General features: G+C 60.1%; 2 protein-coding genes across 5 annotated transcripts in view; both read left to right on the forward strand.

Moving 5' to 3' along the window:
* VDR (vitamin D receptor) overlaps nucleotides 1-12,752 on the forward strand; it is a 36,518-nt gene extending 23,766 nt beyond the window's left edge. For all 4 annotated transcript variants that reach the window (XM_075737637.1, XM_075737640.1, XM_075737638.1 and 1 more), the window contains 7 exons: nucleotides 4,150-4,280; nucleotides 9,842-10,026; nucleotides 10,304-10,427; nucleotides 10,593-10,764; nucleotides 11,311-11,462; nucleotides 11,851-11,967; nucleotides 12,101-12,752. In XM_075737637.1, coding sequence (XP_075593752.1) covers nucleotides 4,150-4,280; nucleotides 9,842-10,026; nucleotides 10,304-10,427; nucleotides 10,593-10,764; nucleotides 11,311-11,462; nucleotides 11,851-11,967; nucleotides 12,101-12,360 — 1,141 coding nt within the window. In that variant the 3' untranslated portion in view covers nucleotides 12,361-12,752. The remainder of the gene's footprint in view (nucleotides 1-4,149; nucleotides 4,281-9,841; nucleotides 10,027-10,303; nucleotides 10,428-10,592; nucleotides 10,765-11,310; nucleotides 11,463-11,850; nucleotides 11,968-12,100) is intronic.
* Nucleotides 12,753-15,521: 2,769 nt separating this feature from the next.
* Nucleotides 15,522-18,351, forward strand: MYG1 (MYG1 exonuclease). Its single transcript, XM_075737641.1, has 7 exons — nucleotides 15,522-15,717; nucleotides 15,974-16,086; nucleotides 16,166-16,325; nucleotides 16,469-16,618; nucleotides 16,707-16,829; nucleotides 17,554-17,735; nucleotides 17,825-18,351. The coding sequence occupies exons 1-7, from the start codon at nucleotides 15,538-15,540 to the stop codon at nucleotides 18,000-18,002; spliced, it is 1,086 nt and encodes a 361-aa protein (XP_075593756.1). The 5' UTR covers nucleotides 15,522-15,537; the 3' UTR covers nucleotides 18,003-18,351.
* The last annotated feature ends 397 nt before the right edge of the window (nucleotides 18,352-18,748 follow it).

Raw genomic sequence — 18,748 nt, forward strand, 5'->3', positions numbered from 1 at the left:
TCTTAAAAAGCAGCTCAGCCCGAGTGATTTATTCTGCTGCGACTTGGCTGAAGCATCCGCAGTTTCTCTCATTTCTTCTGCAGTCCTAGTGGGTTTTGGGGGTTTTTTTTTCCCCGCCCCCTTCCCGATGCAACGACACTGGGCGTTAATGGCGGGAGCTGCTTGGAAAGGCTCCGGGTTATTTCAAAACCTCTGAAGTCCCCACCCAGCCCGTCTGCATCGCTGCATCTCCCACTCCTGTAATCCGCCCCGGTTCTGTGTCATCTTCGACATCAAAGTTTTAAAAACAATCCTTCCCCAAAGGTCTCCGGAGGAATTCCAGGCCAAGGTGCGGTCGTCTGGAGGGCACCCGGGATCAAAAGTGGGGGAACGGAGCTGGCAGAATTTGGGGGAGAAAATGCAAACGGATTTAAAACAAGCGATCGAGAGCTGCCGGCGTCAATGGGTGAACCGAGGGGCTTCCCTGGGCGGCCGCATGGGTGTCACGGTGGGACAAACAGGATTATCCTACCCCAGACGCTTTGCGATGGCCGCGCCAGGAGGTTCTGCTGCGGCCCCGGTGCCGAAATGACTCCTCGCATGGTGGTGGGTGACGGAAAGGACGTGCCAGGAAAGCCACGGCGGGGTTTGGTTATGAGTCGGGTGGCTTCCAGGAACCGCTGTTTCACAGGTTCTGCAAATGGGAGAGTCGGGTGTATCGAAAGCCCGTTTTGCTAATAAAAACTCAAAAGGGTTACTCTGAAGATCAATCCTGCCCAGTAAAGGACCGAGCATCGCTAAGACCAGCCGTGTGATGCAGATCTGGTCCGGGCTTTGCCCTCCCTACGGCGGGGGCTGCTAGTCACCATCTGGCTTTTATCTAACCTCGCATTTCTGATAAGAAAAGCCGTTTCATAGAGGCGCTGGGCTTTGCTTTCTCCTGGGCGTGCTAGGCAGGACCGGCGGGCGTACGTCTACCAAGGGGGGAGCTGAACTGCCGCCGTCGGGGCGGGGGGTTAATGATCTGGGTTTCTGGATGGAGAGCTGGAGTTCAGCAAATCGCAGCCCTCGCTGCGCCTGCAGCGCTCTCCAGATCTGTTGGGCAAGATAACGCCAGATGTGCTGCTCCTGCCCAGATGTGAGATGGACATCCTGCAAGCGGTGGATGCAGCCCGTGCTTTGCAGCGTTGGGTTTGCTTTGCAGCATTGGGTTTGCTTTGCAGGGTTGGGTTTGCTTTGGAGGGTTGAGTTGGGTTTGCAAGGTTGGACTGGGTTTGCAGGGTTGGACTGGGTTTGCAGTGTTGGGTTTGCTTTGCAGCGTTGGGTTTGCTTTGCAAGGTTGGGGTTGCTTTGCAGTGTTAGATTTAGTTTGCAGTGTTGGATTTGTTTTGCTGTGCTGGTTTTGCTTTGCAGGGTTGGATTGGATTTGCAGTGCTAGATTTAGTTTGCAGTGTTGGATTTGTTTTGCAGTGTTGGGTTTGCTTTGCAGGGTTCGATTGGGTTTGCAAGGTTGGATTGGGTTTGCAGCGTTGGGTTTGCTTTGCGAGGTTGGGTTTGCTTTGCAGCACTGGATTGAGTTTGCAGAGTTGGGTTTGCTTTGCAGTGTTGGATTTGCTTTGCAGTGTTGGGTTTGCTTTGCAGGGTTGGATTGGGTTTGCAAGGTTGGATTGGGTTTGCAGTGTTGGATTTGCTTTGCAGTGTTGGGTTTGCTTTGCAGGGTTGGATTGGGTTTGCAGCGTTGGGTTTGTTTTGCAGTGCTGAGTTTGCTTTGCAGCATTGGATTGGGTTTGCTTTGCAGGTTGGGGTTGCTTTGCAAGGTTGGGTTTGCTTTGCAGTGTTGGATTGAGTTTGCAGGGTTGGGTTTGCTTTGCAGTGTTAGATTTGCTTTGCAGTGTTGGGTTTGCTTTGCAAGGTTGGGTTTGCTTTGCAGCGAATGCTGCCGGTGAAGAGCACGCATGGGAACGCTGTCCCTATTTCCCCCGTCACCACCAGGTACCACCACAGCGACCTCGGATCACGTCGCTCCCCGCTCGGCAAACCCGAGTTCCCCTCGCTGCTGGCCGCGGCCGCGTTTGCTCTCTCTGGGTTTGCGGAGGGAGGGAGCTCGTTATTTTTAACGTTCCGCAGTCCGCCTGGGACGAGGATCTTAAATGAGCCTTGAAATGGCTAGTTTGATAAAAATACACCGGAGACGGACGGCGTGAGTTCCTGCGGCGGGGTGGACGGCCGCTCCTCTGCGCCGCTGGTGCAAATCGTGGCCCCTCGTAGCCGAGAGCCGCGGACCCTCGGGGCAGAGAAGCGACAGCTCGGCAACCCTCTGTTGTGCCCAGCCACCCCGTGTTGGCCTAAACTGCAATTTTCATACCCAAACCCCTCATGCGCGGGACATTTTTCCCTGCCCGAGGGCGTCGTGCGTCTCTGGCTTGTTTGTGCGTTCCCCAGCCTTGCCCCGGGCTGCGGGGGGAAAAAACCCAACCGTCTGCCTGCCCCAGATGCTGAAAACCAGAGTCGCTCACCGAAACTGGGACATTTTTGAGGTGTTCAGTTCCAAATCCTGATTTTTTTTATTCCCCCCCCCCCCCCCGAGCCAAACGACATTTGTCCCCGTTCCTGGGAGAGCAAAGGTCCTGCTCAGCTCGGTGGAAGGAGGAAAACCCAGAGAAAAGCAAGAAACCGTGAAAAAAAACCCCGAGAAAAGCGATAAACCATGAAAACCCCCGAGAAAAGCGATAAACCGTGAAAACCCCCCGAGAAAAAGCGATAAACCGTGAAAACCCCCGAGAAAAGCGATAAACCGCGAGCCAGCTCCTGGGTGCAAGAGGAATTTCTTAGCGAGAGGCAGGTTATGGAGGGCTCCGCCGTCCGCCTCGCCTCCGTTAATTCTCCTAAATGCATTTATTCATCTGCGAAAGCGAAGGGGAGAGTAAAGCCTCTTTGTTTACGTCTCCCTTTCTAAAATAGCCTCAAATTGCACGCTACGTGCCGCTCGGCTCTGCAGCCCGAGAACATATTTTATATTTATACCCTATAGAAGCGCAGGTTTGGCGGCGTTCCTGGACCTCACAGCCTGCCGTCGCCCGTTCGGTACGGCCGCGTCGGTTTTCTGCGCGGCTCGGCATTGCCGAGGGGTTTTATTGCTGGAAGAGCAATTCTTTCTAGCAGGAGATTCTTCATCCCGGTGCTGAAATACGGCGTGAACTTGGTGGCAGATTTCTCACTTTTTGTACCCGAATCGCATCTCAGCTCTGTTCTGCTGCTGCGTTTACCTCTGAGCATCCTCACTTTGATTTTCCCGACCCCCGCCGTTACCCTGGGTCTGGTTTTAACCTCCGTTAAAAAAAAATAAATAAAAATCACATCTTCACTTAAAACAACCGGCACCTTTAGAAATATTTGCAAATCCGGGAAAAGCTTCGCTCGCTGATGGCAAATTGTCGAGGAATTTTTTTCCCCCGAGCAAAGACGCAGCAGCGCCGAAACCGCCCGCGATGGACCGGCGCGGCCGTGTCCGTAACGTGTCATCAGCGGACGTCGCGCAGGACGGCCCCGCGGAAAAGCGAATTTAATTTTTTTTTCACTGGGAACTCTGACATGACCCTTTGCACTTGGGAGATTCACGGTCCCGATCGCGGCAGCGGATTAACGTGACGCGGGGCGGTTTTGGGTGGAAAAGAGGGTTATTACATGAAGTGGCATTTCTCTCGCGTCCTGCAGCGAGGGTTCATTCTCCGGCACGCGTAAACCCGCGCTCCCGCCGGTTGTTCTAGCAAAGCCGGGCTTAAAGGCTGCTGAACGTTCAATGCCGCGCTGCTTCGGGACGTGCTGGTTTTCTCTGCCAGCCCTTCCACCCCTCTTCACCCTCCAGAATACCTGCTGGAACCCAGAAAGCGGCTGCACCCCTCGCCTCTGTCCTTGAGGGGGGCAGTTTTCCTGTTCCGCGCTGGCCGGCAGCGCCCAAACCTCCAGGATCGAACCCGACTTTGTGTTCTCGAGCGACCGGCTGAGCTGGTCCGAGACGTTTCCAGCATCCTCGTAGCAACCTCCCTCCAGCTCTGCGCTGGATTCCCGCTTGCGTCTCTTCCCGACGTTCAGAGCACCCTCTTGCGCCGTCAAAACGATGTCGATTTTAACTCAATACGTATTTTTTTTCCACGTACCCCCCCCCCGCAGGAGAAGCATGAAGAGGAAAGCGATGTTCACCTGCCCGTTCAACGGCGACTGCAAAATCACCAAGGACAACCGGCGGCACTGCCAGGCGTGTCGGCTGAAGCGCTGCGTGGACATCGGCATGATGAAAGAGTGTGAGTACGGCGACGCGCGTCCCCCCCACCCCGGGGAACGATCCTGCGACCCCCTTTCCCTCCTCCGTCAACGCGCGGCGCGGAAAAACTCGAGAGCCCCGCCGGGATTCGGGGAGGACGCGAAGGGCAGGGTACGTGGCGGGTAACGATCGAGGGGAGCTCGTTTAATGATTGAGGCCGTCCCTGCGGCGCTTAGCGATTTGGGGAGTCGCTTTTATCGGAGCCGAGTCACCTTTGGTGGGGGATCGGCTCCGCGAGAGCATCCGGGGCTGTTTGCCGATTAATTCCGACTGAATTTAGTTCCCTTCCACTTCTGCAAAGTCATCATCCTCTCCAGTGCATTTTTGCGCGCTCCTCGCCGCAGTCGAACGGGGAAAATTGAATTTTGAAATTGGAAAGTTCCATTAGCGTGGAACCGGATTGCGTTTTGCTCTTGGGCTTTAATTTTTTTTTTTTTTTTTTTTTTTTTTTGAGGTTTTATTCTTGCAACGTGGATCCGTCTGTCCGGCCACGTGCACAGCAGAGACTTAAATAAATAGCAGAGGGAAGTAAAGTAGTTTTTAACCTAATCCAAACACGTTAATGTTGTCCAAATATTTATTTTCTTCAACTATATTTATAGATAAGCAGCTTTTAAAAATAAAATCATGCTTCCTCCTACATACACACGCTTTCCACGTCCGAAGTCTTCAGGAGAAGGCTGGTGTTCGCGTAGCGTTTGAACCAAAATAAGCTAGCCTCCTGCTAGGAGACATCGCAAAGAGGCCGTCACGTCCTGTGATTGACGGACCCGGAAATTTGGAAAATTAGAAGCGGCGCTCATTCCCTTACGTAGCGAGCGGAGAGCAAACGGTGTCCGATGGCACCGGGTGCCACCGAAGCACCCAAGTCCTCCAGAAAAATCGAAACCTGCAGGGAAAAAAAAAAAAAAAAGCCTAAATTTCTAATTGTCCCAAAGATCGAGAAGATCTCGGGATTTTATTCTCTTAAACTACCATCCGCGTCCCAGAAAGAGGGAGAAAAAGACCATATAATACAGCCGTAGCCTGTCGGCGCGGTTCATTTGGCGTAACCGTTGCTAACGAGGGAAACGTGTCGATTTGCACCGGTTAATTACCCGGGAGAGGCAGGAAAATTGCGCGGCAGCGATGCACGGGGGGGTTTGCACCCCACCGACGCCGGGTCCCGGGGACGTCCCCGCTCTCCGCGGGAGTTAATTTTAAGCGACCTCGTTAGCGAACCGTTACTGGATTAACAAAACCTGACCTGAGGAGACTAAAAATAGCCTTCCGGCGGATTTTGGTTAAACGGAGGGGAACGAGGTGTGCCGCTGTTATTTTTGGGTCGAATCAGGGATATTGAGGATTTTTTAGACATCGCCTCCGTGCGGGGCTGAGACCGTCCAGGTCCCCTTCCAGGCTTGGCTTGAGCCAAACCTGCGGACCAGACGCTGCGGCGATGGGCTGGAGGAGGCGACGAGGAAGGGATCGCGTGTCTTCCAACTCGTACGGAACAAAAAGCCCTGAGCCGCCCACGCTCCCCGGGGACCTGGCGACGACGTCGGGGCGGCCGCTGTCCCCGAAGGATGGGGGGACCGGGGCGGGGGGGAGGTTGGAAAGCGGGAGGGCGGCCGAGGTTACGGCCGTAAGGCTGGAGCAGGATTTATAGCCGCACCGCAAACGCCTGGGTTCACCCCGAGCTGTCCGCAGCCAACGTTAGCAAATATTTGTGGTTTTCCGCCCGTCTTATCTGCGCGGGGTAAAGCGCAGGGCAGGATCGCGGGCTGGGAGACGGGCAGAGGCGAAATCGGCCTCGCGACCCGAGCCGTCGCCTTTGGGAACACTCTGCTCTCCGGAGCGGTTTCCCTTCGGAAAAGGTTTCCCTTCGGAAAGCGACGCCGCTGGTTTTTCCTAGTATGATGCTTAGCACGAATATACTTTAAAGCAGGGCGAAGGGTTCGTTACTGGACTATTCTGCCTGTTTCGGCACCGGGTTTGGGCAGCAAAATGCTGAATTTGCCCTTTTTTGCCCTACAAAATCGCCTTTTGCCACGTGCCTGGAGCTCAGGAGGGGACGTCCGTCCCTCGGGGCACCGGATGGACCCGTAACCTCTGGGTGATTCCCCTCTCGCCGTCTCCGTCCCTACTGCCCCGACCTTTAACCGCGTACAGCTCGTCCGTCTGAAGCACGACGATAAATTAGGCATCACCAAATCGAGCGGCCGAAGGGACCCGTGAGCCCCTCCCCAGGGCTGCAGCGCTCTCACGGCGTCGAATTTATTCTCTCCCCGCCACTTTATCTGCTGCTGGGGAATTATTTTTTGGGGGGGGGGGGGGGGATGGAAAAAGTGAATCTCCCCGGCCGCATCCTGGGGCAGTGTGTCCCTCGGCAGCCGGGTCCTGGGACATCGGGGAGGTGTTTGCAGATAATCCCCGCCCTGGGATCAGCACCCCATGGATCTTCTCTCTCCCGTTTTCCAAGGAAAAGGCTGGCTGGGATCGGGTTGTGGATCCTCGCTACAAGGCTCAATTTATGATCTCAGTGCTGAAAATCCCCAAAGAGGCGGGGGGGGAACCAGACCAAAAACCAACCCCACGCCATCTCGGAGTCAGGGAAAGGAGCGGACACTGGAAGGAAATTGTGCGGAGAGAAGGGAATTTCCCGAATCGGGGGAGATGCTGGGGGAGCAGCCGGGGCAGCAGCATCCGGCAGGGTTACGGCTGTCGAGGGTGGGACCGTGGGATGAGGGTGAGCAGGGAGGGAGGTGCCGTTTCCAGCTCTCCTCCGCTTCCCCGAATAGGCGGCGATACTCGAAAGCAAAAAAAAAAAAAAAAAAAAAAAAAAAAAGTCCCTGCTGCCCCAAACGTGGAACGCGTTATTCCCCGGCCCCGGGAGCCGCCGCACGGCGACGTTGTGCAACGCCGGATTCGGGGACCCGGAGAGCGGCCGAGCGGCGAAGGGGGAGCGCGAGAGAGAGGGAAGAGTTGCGGCCGGCTGGGAAAACGTCGTTTGGCAGCGGCCGGCCGGGAAGGGTCTCCGCTCCCCACGGGCTCGAAGCACGCGTCGTAAACATCCAGAGTCCTTTAATTAGAGCAGATGGGAACCGGCGGCGGGAAAGCTCTCTGTGAAATCTGCGCGAGCATCGCCGCCGTCGCTGCGACTTGCTTGGCGCGGGGAGAGCAGCAGCAGCCGCGGACCCCGCGGTTGGCGTCGCGGCTCCAATTTAACCCCGGTGCACGTCCCTACACCGTATTGAACTGCTGCTGTCGCCGCTTGGCCCTCATGCTTTCTGTTCGGCTGCTCTGGCGCTTCCAAGCCCCTGGTTTCGGTGGGGGCTGCGGGGTCGTACCCACCCCCCCCAGCCGGCTGTACCCCCGCGTGCTGCCCTCGGTGCCGGCCGTGGCTTCCCCTGCTGCCCCCGCGGCGTCTGGCGAAGAGGGACAGCGTCCGTCTGGGTGGATTTCGGGTCAGGGCAGCCCACAAACCCTCCGCCGCGTGGTCGGTCGTGCCAGGAGTCTGTGGCCGGACGCCTCCGGCTCGGCGTTCGGGAGGAAATCCGCGCCGGGATCTCGAGTGGAAGGTGCGGGCGTCGAGCTGCTTCCCCGCCCCGCGTTCCCGCTCAAGGGACGTGGCGGGCAGCACCCGTCCTGCCGCCAAAAGGAAATGAGCCCAATCCTTTTCCCCAGGGCTTCCCGCTACCCCAAAGCCGTTTCTCCGTCCCCTTCGGGTTTGCTGCTCCCCGGCATCACCGGGAACGATTTCACCAGAAACGCTGGGGGCGGTTCTCGATCCGCAGCGCCGATGCCGGGCTGTGTCTTGGCTTGCACGAGTACCGCTGTGTCACGGCACGGGCGTTCACACCGCCAGACGAGCTAAAACGAGATCGCAACTCCCCTTTATCTGATTTTTTTAAAAATTTTTTTTTTTTTTTTAAACACCTCCTTCAGGTTTTAATCTTCTCTGGGCTCCAGCAAGTCCTATCGGAGCATTAAACACCGAACCCGCTGCCGGCCAGAGCCACGGCCCGTTTCCATCGCCACAGCAGCGTGCAGCCCGGGACGTGCAGGGAAACGGGATGTTCCGTCCTATGGACCCCGTACAGGGAAATCCGGCTGCCGTAGGGGGTCGTACCGGGGAACACAAACCTTTGTTCCCCCCCATGGGAGCGATACTTTGGGAAACGCTTTTGCTTTTCGGCGCCTGCCGGACCGAGAAAGGCTGCGGCTCGCTGTTCAAATCTCTCGGCAGGGTGCATTTCCTAAAGGCGGGTGGGAAATCCCAAGGAAATTTCCCTTGCAGTCTTGCCCCAACACAGAAACATCCTTTTCCTTTCCTGTCCGCTCTGCGGATGCTTCCCAACTTCGGATCAATTCTCTTGCGGGATCTGAGACTTGTTCGCTGTAGATGCCTGCGATAATAATAATAATAATAATAATGATAATAATAATAATAACCAGAACGGGTGACGGGAAACTCTTAATTTCTCTCCCCAAGCAGTCACGCTGTTCCCTGCGGAGCTGCCCGGAACGTGCCGGCCGTTCCCGTGTCCCCGAGATCTTCAAGTCCCCTCTGAGATTGTGCAAATTTGAAAATGTATTGGAAAAACGCCGGGGGCTAAAGGCGGCGGGAGGGAGCGGGGACCGCGAACGGCTCTTTGCTCCCGCCGACCTCTCATCCCAAATTCCGTCTCGGCTCTCTGTAACCCAAGGCAGGCAGAAAGCCGCCCGCCATCAGATAACGTGCTTGGGTTTTGGTTTTGGTTTTTTTTTTTTAATGACTGGTTAAAGGGCTAATAACATCTTGAAGAAAATGAGCTCTGCTATTTTTAGGACCCGCCGGTTGGATGAGTATTAACGAGCGCTTTCGTGAACGTGTTGGTTTGGTTGTGGGACGGGGACGGGGTCGCTACCCCCGAGAGATCGTTGCGGCTCTGCGTTGCTTTTCTTCTCTTTCCACCCCGTCTTGAAGCTCTTTTTATGAAGATTGGAGCCCGGATTGCCTGCGGTACGCTCCCCTTCCCTAATTAAACGGGAGCAGCTCTGCGTATCGCCCTTGGATTGACCCTTGGCCACCGCCAAAGCCCGTCACCCATAATATCAGCCGTAAATACCCGACTCTGGGAATTTATACATCCCCTCGGCTTAAAAATACTTGCGATCCTGCACTGGATACCCAGCCTATCGCTGCCGCAGCGCGGTTGCCGGACAGCGATGCCACGTCGCGCTCCCTTTGACGGCGGCGGCAGCAGCGCCGGAGTGAGATGAACCCGCTGGCCTGAGTCCTGCAGGATGAAGATTTCTCTTCACCCGAAAGCAAACGGCAAGGTTGCGGGGCAGACGCGCGGCCGACGTGACCTCGTCGCACCCCATCCTCGTCTAAAAAGCACCCAAAGCCGGTTATAAACCGCTGCCGGTCTCGTAGCGGGACGCCGTGCCGCGGCGATGGAGGGCAGGAGCAGGCTGGGGTGGATGCGGGTTTAATAACGGATTTAGTAAAAGGCGATGGGGATGGCGGTGGCGTCGCTGCGGTCCCCGTTTGTGACGCTTTGCCTGTCCCTGCAGTCATCCTGACGGACGAGGAGGTCCAGAGGAAGCGTGAGATGATACTGAAGCGCAAGGAGGAGGAAGCGCTCAAGGAGAGCTTGAAGCCCAAACTCTCGGAGGAGCAGCAGAAAGTCATCGACATCCTCCTCGAGGCCCATCACAAAACCTACGACCCCACGTACGCCGACTTCACCAAATTCCGGGTACGTCCGGGGCACGCCAGCCCCGATCCGCGTGCGCAGCGCCGAGCGGTTCCTCCCCGGATGCACCGAACCCGTTCCGTCCCACGACCTCGCGATTTAAAAAAGCCCGTTCCATCCCACGACCTCGCGAGTTTTTTTAACTCCTCCGTTTTTTTTAAATAAAATCCCGACGCCAAAAAAAAATCCCAACCAACCCCTCTCCCCCCCAAACCGGGCGAACGCCCGCCACCGAATTGCTCTCCCGTCCCCGTTGCTCACCTCCTGCTCTCTCTTCCAGCCCCCTGTGAGAACCGACGCCAGCGGCAGGGGGGCAGCTCGCTCCTCCTCCATCCTCACCCAGGACTTGTCCTCGGAGGATTCCACCGACCTCTTTGGCTCCGAAGCCTTCGGCGCGTTTCCAGGTACCGCGCTCGCCTCTCCCCTGGGTGACGGGGGTGGAGGTGCGGCAGCTTTACCCAGATCCGGCCACCCGGACCCTTGGTTTTACCTCTTTCGGGGAGGTTTTTGAACTCTAAGACCCTCCTGGGGGGGGCCGGGGGGGTGTTGACCGTTCTCCCTCTCTGCAGAGTCCGTGGAGCCCCAGATGTTTTCGAACCTCGTCCTCTCCGAGGAGAACGACGAGAGCTCTTCGATGAACATCGACTTCTCTCACCTCTCCATGCTCCCGCACTTGGCCGACCTGGTCAGCTACAGCATACAGAAGGTGATCGGCTTTGCCAAAATGATCCCGGGATTCAGGTGAGACGGTCGCTCCCGGATCCGATGTCCGTGGCCGTTTTCCACTCTTGGGAATCCCCCATCCTACCCTTCGCAGCCGGATCATTTTTCTCTGTTTCACCTTCGCAGCTCTCCCTCGGGCTCTTCCCTTCCCAGGTCTGTTCCTACCTTCACGTTTTCTGTCTCTCCTCCTCCTCGGGGTTTACTCCTTTTCCGTCTTTACCCCGATTCACCCCAGACTCAAAACGTTTGAGCTCCTCCGATGCTGGAGGCCGCGCCAGCGGGTCCCCATCCCGCTTTGTGAAGGACCCCAGGTCCCGTTTAACTCCAGGCTGACGCTCGGGGCGCCGCTTGGTGCCACCCGGTAAACGTAACTGCGGAAATACCCGCGGCTTAATTTACATGGAAACCCGGGGTGAAGGGAGACGTCAGGGTTCCCCCTCGCCGGCGAAGGGGGTTACGGATGGAGAAGGCGGCGCGCGGGCCGTCCCTTCGCTCGCCGACCGGGTCTCGCATCGTTTTGCGTGTGTGTGTGTGTGTCCCCCTCCCTCTTCCCCGGCTCCGCAGGGACCTGGCGGCGGAGGACCAGATCGCCCTGCTGAAATCCAGCGCCATCGAGGTGATCATGCTGCGCTCCAACCAGTCCTTCACCCTCGAGGACATGACGTGGACCTGCGGCAGCAACGACTTCAAGTACAGGATCAGCGACGTCACCCAAGGTAAAGGGGATTTAAGGATCCTCGGTGCGGGGGGCAGAGAGATCCCAGGCGGCGCGGTGGGAACCAGGCGCTGAAGGTGGGAGAGATGCACCCGGTGCAGCGGGGAAGCAACAATACGGAGCCAAACCGCCCGTAGGTTCCAAAAAGAGATTTCAAAAGCAAAACCTGCTCCATAATCTCCTGCTTTAGAGAAACTACGGCGGAGAAAAGTACGATTAGAACCCAATGTGCTTTTAGCTGTATCCAAAGTCCTTTTCCGCTGTCCCGGCTCTCTGCTGCGCTGGAAGAGGAGCTGCCGAGCTCCAGGGAGATCTTTTATTTTTATTTTTTTTAGTTTTTTTATTCCCCCCCTGGAGCGGGCTGTGCTAAAAGTCCTTTCTCCTCCCAGCTGGCCACAGCATGGATCTGCTGGAGCCGCTCGTGAAATTCCAGGTCGGCTTGAAGAAGCTGAACCTTCACGAAGAAGAGCACGTGCTCCTCATGGCCATCTGCATCCTGTCCCCAGGTAGGAGGACGCGAATCCCCCCGAGGTGACGAACCCACCACATTTTTGAACCTCGTCCCCCAAACTAAACCCATCACCCATCCCTACCAGCTGGGAAAAGGGAAATCACCTCATTTTTGGTGGCGTTTCCTAGATCGTCCGGGTGTGCAGGACACCTCGCTGGTGGAATCCCTCCAGGATCGCCTCTCGGAGATCCTCCAGACCTACATCCGCTGCAGGCACCCTCCTCCCGGCAGCCGCCTGCTCTACGCCAAGATGATCCAGAAGCTCGCCGACCTACGGAGCCTGAACGAGGAGCACTCCAAGCAGTACCGCTGCCTCTCCTTCCAACCCGAGCACAGCATGCAGCTCACGCCGCTGGTGCTCGAAGTCTTCGGCAACGAGATATCGTGACTCGGCGGGATGTCGCGACTCCGGCCGCGGGATCGAGCGCGTGTGTCGTGTGTCGTTTCCCCCCCCCGCTCCCCGCTAAAGGGATAAGTCAGCAGCGAGCGGAGGGGACGTGGCGGGAGTTTTGGACGTAGATGGGTTGGTTTCACACTACTGGGGGGGGTCCTGCTCCGTCTCAGCCGCGGCAGGGGAGGTTTGATCGGTGACAGACCCAAATCCACGTGGGTTTTTCGTCCCCCGTATTCCGTGAGCGGCTTTTCCCCCTTCCCTGCCGGCTGCGAGAGCTGACTTATCCCTTTACGGAGGTTTTTGAGGCCGGGCTGCCTCGAATCATTTCTTTCTTGACACAAAAAAAACCCAAACCAAAACCGCCCCAAAAATTGAGCTGCTTGGAAGAAGCAGCGCTGGGGTGGTTTTTTTGGGGGGGGGACACACGGACCCACGGCGTTGCTGAGCGCTCGGCACCGTCCTCCGCTCCCCTCCTAAACCCTGCAGCGCTCGTCGTCCCCCCCCGTTTCAAAAAGGGAGGTGCCGGTTGAATTGCACACACACACCACACACACACACACACACACACACCCCCCACACACACACACACCCCCCACACCCCGTCGGGGCTGCGTCCCCAAAAACCGCTCCCGTGGGACGAGGCCGGAGGCATCTGTGGCAGCTGCCGAGAGGGGACATTTTGGGAAACCATTGGAATTTGCTGTTCCCCACACGACTGCCCGGCGTGGGGGCAGCAGGCCTCTCCAGCGGAACCCCCGGGACTGTGTCCCCCCCCGGCCCCACACTCCCCCTCCCACGGCCCCTCGCAGCCCGTGACGGCGTCGCATTAACCGCCACGGGCCCAGCCCGGCTTTGGCACCTCGCGGTGTCCCGTGCCACGCTGGGACCGGGTGCCGGAGGCTGCTCGGTGCCGGTGACCCCCCCCCCCCACACACACACCCCTCCCCGGGCCCGGTGGAGCCACCCACGGCGGGGGGTTGGGGGGGACAGGGAGGCTCCTGGGCCCCCCCCGGGCCGTGCCCCGTGTCTGGGCAGGGCCCCTGCTGCTCCTCCCAAATAAAGTCTCGCTTGGGAACGGCGCCTGGGCTGGTTTTTGGGGGGTTTGGGGGGGGCTGCGTGTCCCTCTGTCCCTGCGTGGGCTGGGCAGGACCGGGGGTGTCTGTCCGGGGGGGCTGGGCAGCGCCTGTGCCCGGTGGGTGCCTGTGTGTCCGTGTCCGTGTGTCCCCATGTCCGTGTGTCCCCGTGTGTCCATGTCTGTGTCCCCATGTGTCCGTGTCTGTGTGTCCATATGTCCATGTCCCCGTCTGTGTCCCCGTGTGTCCGTGTCTGTGTGTCCATATGTCCATGTCCCCATGTCTGTGTCCCCGTGTGTCCGTGTCCGTGTGTCCACGTCCATGTGTCCCCGTGTCCATGTGTCCTCATGTCCATGTCCGTGTCCCCGTGTCCCCATGTCCCCGTGTCCCCGTGTTCATGTCCCCATATCCCCATATCCCCATATCCCCATATCCCCATGTCCCCATGTCCCCATGTCCCCATATCCCCATATCCCCACGTCCCCACGTCCCCACATCCCCACATCCCCATGTCCCCATATCCCCATATCCCCATGTCCCCCTATCCCCCTATCCCCATGTCCCCATATCCCCATATCCCCATGTCCCCATATCCCCATGTCCCCATGTCCCCATGTCCCCATGTCCCCATATCCCCATGTCCCCATGTCCCCATGTCCCCATATCCCCATGTCCCCATATCCCCATATCCCCACATCCCCACGTCCCCACGTCCCCACGTCCCCACGTCCCCATATCCCCATGTCCCCATGTCCCCATGTCCCCATATCCCCATGTCCCCATGTCCCCATATCCCCATGTCCCCATGTCCCCATGTCCCCATATCCCCACGTCCCCACGTCCCCACGTCCCCACGTCCCCATATCCCCATGTCCCCATATCCCCATATCCCCATATCCCCATATCCCCATGTCCCCATGTCCCCATATCCCCATATCCCCATGTCCCCATATCCCCATGTCCCCATGTCCCCATATCCCCATGTCCCCACGTCCCCACGTCCCCATGTCCCCATGTCCCCATATCCCCATATCCCCATGTCCCCATATCCCCATGTCCCCATGTCCCCATATCCCCATATCCCCATGTCCCCACGTCCCCACGTCCCCATATCCCCACGTCCCCATATCCCCATGTCCCCATGTCCCCATGTCCCCATGTCCCCATATCCCCATATCCCCATGTCCCCACATCCCCACGTCCCCACGTCCCCACGTCCCCATGTCCCCATGTCCCCATATCCCCATGTCCCCATGTCCCCATGTCCCCATATCCCCATATCCCCATATCCCCATATCCCCACGTCCCCACATCCCCATGTCCCCATATCCCCCTATCCCCACATCCCCACGTCCCCATATCCCCCTGTCCCCATGTCCCCATATCCCCATATCCCCATATCCCCCTGTCCCCATGTCCCCATATCCCCATATCCCCACATCCCCATGTCCCCATATCCCCATATCCCCATGTCCCCATATCCCCATGTCCCCATATCCCCATATCCCCATGTCCCCATGTCCCCACGTCCCCATGTCCCCACATCCCCATGTCCCCATATCCCCATATCCCCATATCCCCATATCCCCATATCCCCATGTCCCCATGTCCCCCCCCGTGTCCCCCCCCGTGTCCCCCCGTGTCCCTCGCGCCGCCCGAGGGGGCGGTGCCTCCAGGCAGCCCCGCCCTCGCCCCGCCCCTTACGGCTCCGCGAAGGGCGCATGCGCGCTCACAGCCGGCCAGAGGTGGGCGGGGCGATCTGGCGCATGTGTGGTCACGCTGAGGCGTGTGCTGGGAGGTGTCATCTGGCGCATGCGCGCAGCGGACGGGCGGGGACCGGGGTAAATTGGCGCATGCGCAGGGTGGAAGGGCGAGGACTGGGCGGGGCTGGTGAGGGTGAGGGGCGGGGTCGTGGGAGCTGGGGCGGATGGCGCATGCGCAGAGCAGACGGGCGAGGGCCCGGGCGGTGGCAACGCATGCGCAGGGCGGCGGGGAGGGGGGTCGGGTGGGGTTAGCGCATGCGCAGGCCAAACACGGACAGGTGCACGGGCTGTTCGCGCATGCGCCGTACAGAAGCGTCGGTGAGGCGGTGCCGCGCATGCGCGGTGCCATGCCGAGCGCCCGGCGCGCGCTCCGCCTCATGGCCGCCGCCGTGGGCACCGGGAGCGGGGCCGGGGTTGGGCCCGAGCCCGCCCCGAGCATCGGCACCCACGACGGCACCTTCCACTGCGACGAGGTGCTGGCGTGTTACCTGCTGCGCCTCCTGCCCCGCTACCGGGTACGGCTCCGGAGCACCGTGCGGTTGGGACCGGGATTTGCGGCCTGCTCGGGCCTTCTCGTAACCGGGCCCGGCTCCCTCCCGGCACCGCTGCAACGGGATGGGGACCCCGTGCCATGCCCCGACCCCCGCCCGTCCCTGGTCCCTCCTCGGGGCTCCCCCTGAGATGCCCGGTCTCCTTTCGGGGTGCCCCGTTACCCGGGGGCAGCCCCCCCCCCCCCCCCGGGTTCGTTCCCCTCACTCCAACCCCCGGCAGGACGCGGAGGTCGTTCGCACCCGGGACCCCCAGCGCCTGGCCCAGTGCGACGTGGTGGTGGACGTAGGGGGGGAGTACGACCCCGAGCGACACCGCTACGACCATCACCAGAGGTGAGACCCCCCCCCCCCGCCACGCCCCGGCGGTCCCCCACGCCCCGGGTCCCTCGGGGCTGACCCCACGGCCCCGCAGGTCCTTCACGCAGTCCATGCGGAGCCTCCGTCCCGACAAGCCCTGGACCACGAAGCTGAGCAGCGCCGGGTTGGTCTATTGTCACTTCGGCTCCCAAATCCTGGCGGGGCTCCTGGGGCAGCCCGAGGACGGTCCCGTCGTGACGGCGCTCTACGATAAGGTACCACGGGAACCGGGAGGGCTTCCCTGGGGCGTCGCCCCATAAGAGAGAGCTGTGGGGAGCGCGACCCCATCCAAGAGGGGACCAGTTTGTTCCAGGTACTGGTGGGGAGCTGACCCCCAGTGTCCCCGCGCTGTCCCCAGCTGTACGAGAACTTTGTGGAGGAGATCGATGCCATCGACAACGGCATCGCGCAGGCGGAGGGGGAACCCCGCTACGCCCTCACCACCACCCTCAGCGCCCGCGTGGGCCACCTGAACCCCCGCTGGAACGACCCCGACCAGGACACTGAGGTGGGGATGGGGGACGGGGCGGGGGGGGGGAGGGCAACTTGGGGCCACCCCGCTGGGGGCCACCCTTGACCCTCTTCTGCGTCCCCAGGTGGGGTTCAAGCGGGCGATGGAGCTGGTTGGGGGCGAGTTCATGGACCGGCTCGACTACTACCACCGCGCCTGGCTGCCGGCACGGGCGCTGGTGGAGGAGGCCATCCGGCGACGCTTTGAGGTACTTCCTGTGCCGGTTCTGGGGGTGGGCGGAAAGTTTGGGGAGGGGCACGGCATGAACAGAGGCCAGGTTCCCTCGGGGTAAACCTGCGTGGTCCAGGGCACCCCTTGCGCCCCAGAGCCCTACACACAGCTGTGCACCCCCTTCTGTACCCCTATATCCTTCCATATGGCCATGCACTCCCTTCTGTACCCCATATTCTTCAGTATAGTCATGCACCTCCTCCTGTACCCCTGTATCCTTCAATATAGTCATGCACCCCCTCCTGTACCCCTATATCCTTCAATATAGCTGTGCACCCCCTCCTGTACCCCTATATCCTTCAGTATAGCTGTGCACCCCCTCCTGTACCCCTATATCCTTCAATATAGTCATGCACCCCCTCCTGTACCCCTATATCCTTCCATCCAGCTACGTACCCCCTCGTATACCCCTGTACTCCTACGCACAGCCACCCCCCCTTCTGCTCCCCTATACCCCTACACACGGCCGTGCACCCCCCATACGTGTGTATATATATTATTATAGCCGTACACACCTGTATACGCCCCCCCACCTCCCTGTGCACCCCAACATTCCCCGGAACTCCCCGCGCAGGCTCGGCAGAGCACCCTCTATCAGCTGCAGATGGATGAAGGGGTGGGGGGCAGTGTGTGTGTGTGGGGGGTGCTGTGCAGGCAGGACCCCCCATGTGCCCAGCGTGTCCCCCCCGCCCCCCGTGCAGGTGGACGCGAGCGGGGCGGTGCTGGAGCTGCGGCAGGGCGGCTGTCCCTGGAAGGAACACGTCTTCAGCCTGGAGCAGGAGCTGGCGCTGCCCCGGCCCCTCCAGCTGGTGCTTTTCCCCGACCGCAGCGGGCAGTGGCGGGTCCAGAGTGTCCCGGCGGGGCCACACACCTTCCAGAGCCGGTGAGAGCCGTCCCCTCGCCGCGTCCCCCCTTCCTGACGGCAGGTTTTTACCTCTCGCCTCCCTCTTTTCCCCCCTCTCCCCACTGCAGCCTCCCTCTCCCCGAGCCCTGGCGAGGTGTCCGGGACGAGGAGCTGTCCCAGCTCACCGGCATTCCCGGCTGCGTCTTCGTACACGCCAGCGGCTTCATCGGAGGCAACCGCACGCGGGAGGGGGCGTTGGAGATGGCGCGGCGGACACTGGCACAGCAGCACGGGGAGGGCACGTAGAGTGGATGAGGCCCCCCCCCCCCCCCCCCCAGTCACGGTCACCCCAAAAGGGAGCCCCTTGCCCAGCGCAGGGGGGTTCCAGGGAATGCTGCTGGGTGAGGGCTGAGACCATCCCCGCTCAGCACGTGGAACGGGATCACAGCAGGACACTGAACTGGAGCTGGCTGGGGGGGGGACCGGGCTCCCCCCCGGGGTGTCACTGGTCCCAGTGTGGGACTGGTGCAAACCCAGTCGGAGCCCAAACCAAGAGACTTTTTGGATCCAGTTCCCTGACGATTGTGCCCGTTCCTGAGGTGTACCTGCTGCCAGTGGCTTCCCAACACCAGTAAAAACCAGTCCGTTCCCAGTGCATTCGTTGCTCAGGCAATGGGGGGGGCTGAGGGGTGTCCTTGGGGTGTGGGGGAATAAGGGGGTGGGGGGGTGGGTGCAGGCATCACTGGGAGCCTGGGAGGGGAACGCGGGCGTCCTGCTGCCCCCCCCGCCACCAACCCACACATCTGGCACTACGGGGGGGGAACAGACGGACGCGGAGCCCCCCCTCCACCTCGCTTCAGCTCCAGGGCGATGTGGGCAGCCTGGCTGCTGCTGCTGGTGCTGCCCGCCTGCCCCCCGGGCTGCCGGTGCCCTGGGGGGGCCCCCCCGGGGCTGCCCCCCACCGCTGGGCGCAACGAGACGCTGGCGGGGGGCAGGCGGGCGCCGGACGCGGCGGTGCTGGCGGCCGTGGGCGGGTGGCTGGGCGCCGTCCT

This window comes from Balearica regulorum, chromosome 29, assembly GCF_011004875.1.
Source record: "Balearica regulorum gibbericeps isolate bBalReg1 chromosome 29, bBalReg1.pri, whole genome shotgun sequence".
In the NCBI taxonomy this organism is placed as follows: domain Eukaryota; kingdom Metazoa; phylum Chordata; class Aves; order Gruiformes; family Gruidae; genus Balearica; species Balearica regulorum.

Excerpts from the sequence above, each read along its gene's own strand:
- MYG1 (XM_075737641.1), top strand. The coding sequence starts at position 15,538 with ATGCGCGGTGCCATGCCGAGCGCCCGGCGCGCGCTCCGCCTCATGGCC. Across the intron at positions 15,718-15,973 it reads GCCTCCTGCCCCGCTACCGG|GACGCGGAGGTCGTTCGCAC; the intron begins GTACGGCTCCGG and ends AACCCCCGGCAG. Across the intron at positions 16,326-16,468 it reads TGACGGCGCTCTACGATAAG|CTGTACGAGAACTTTGTGGA; the intron begins GTACCACGGGAA and ends CGCTGTCCCCAG.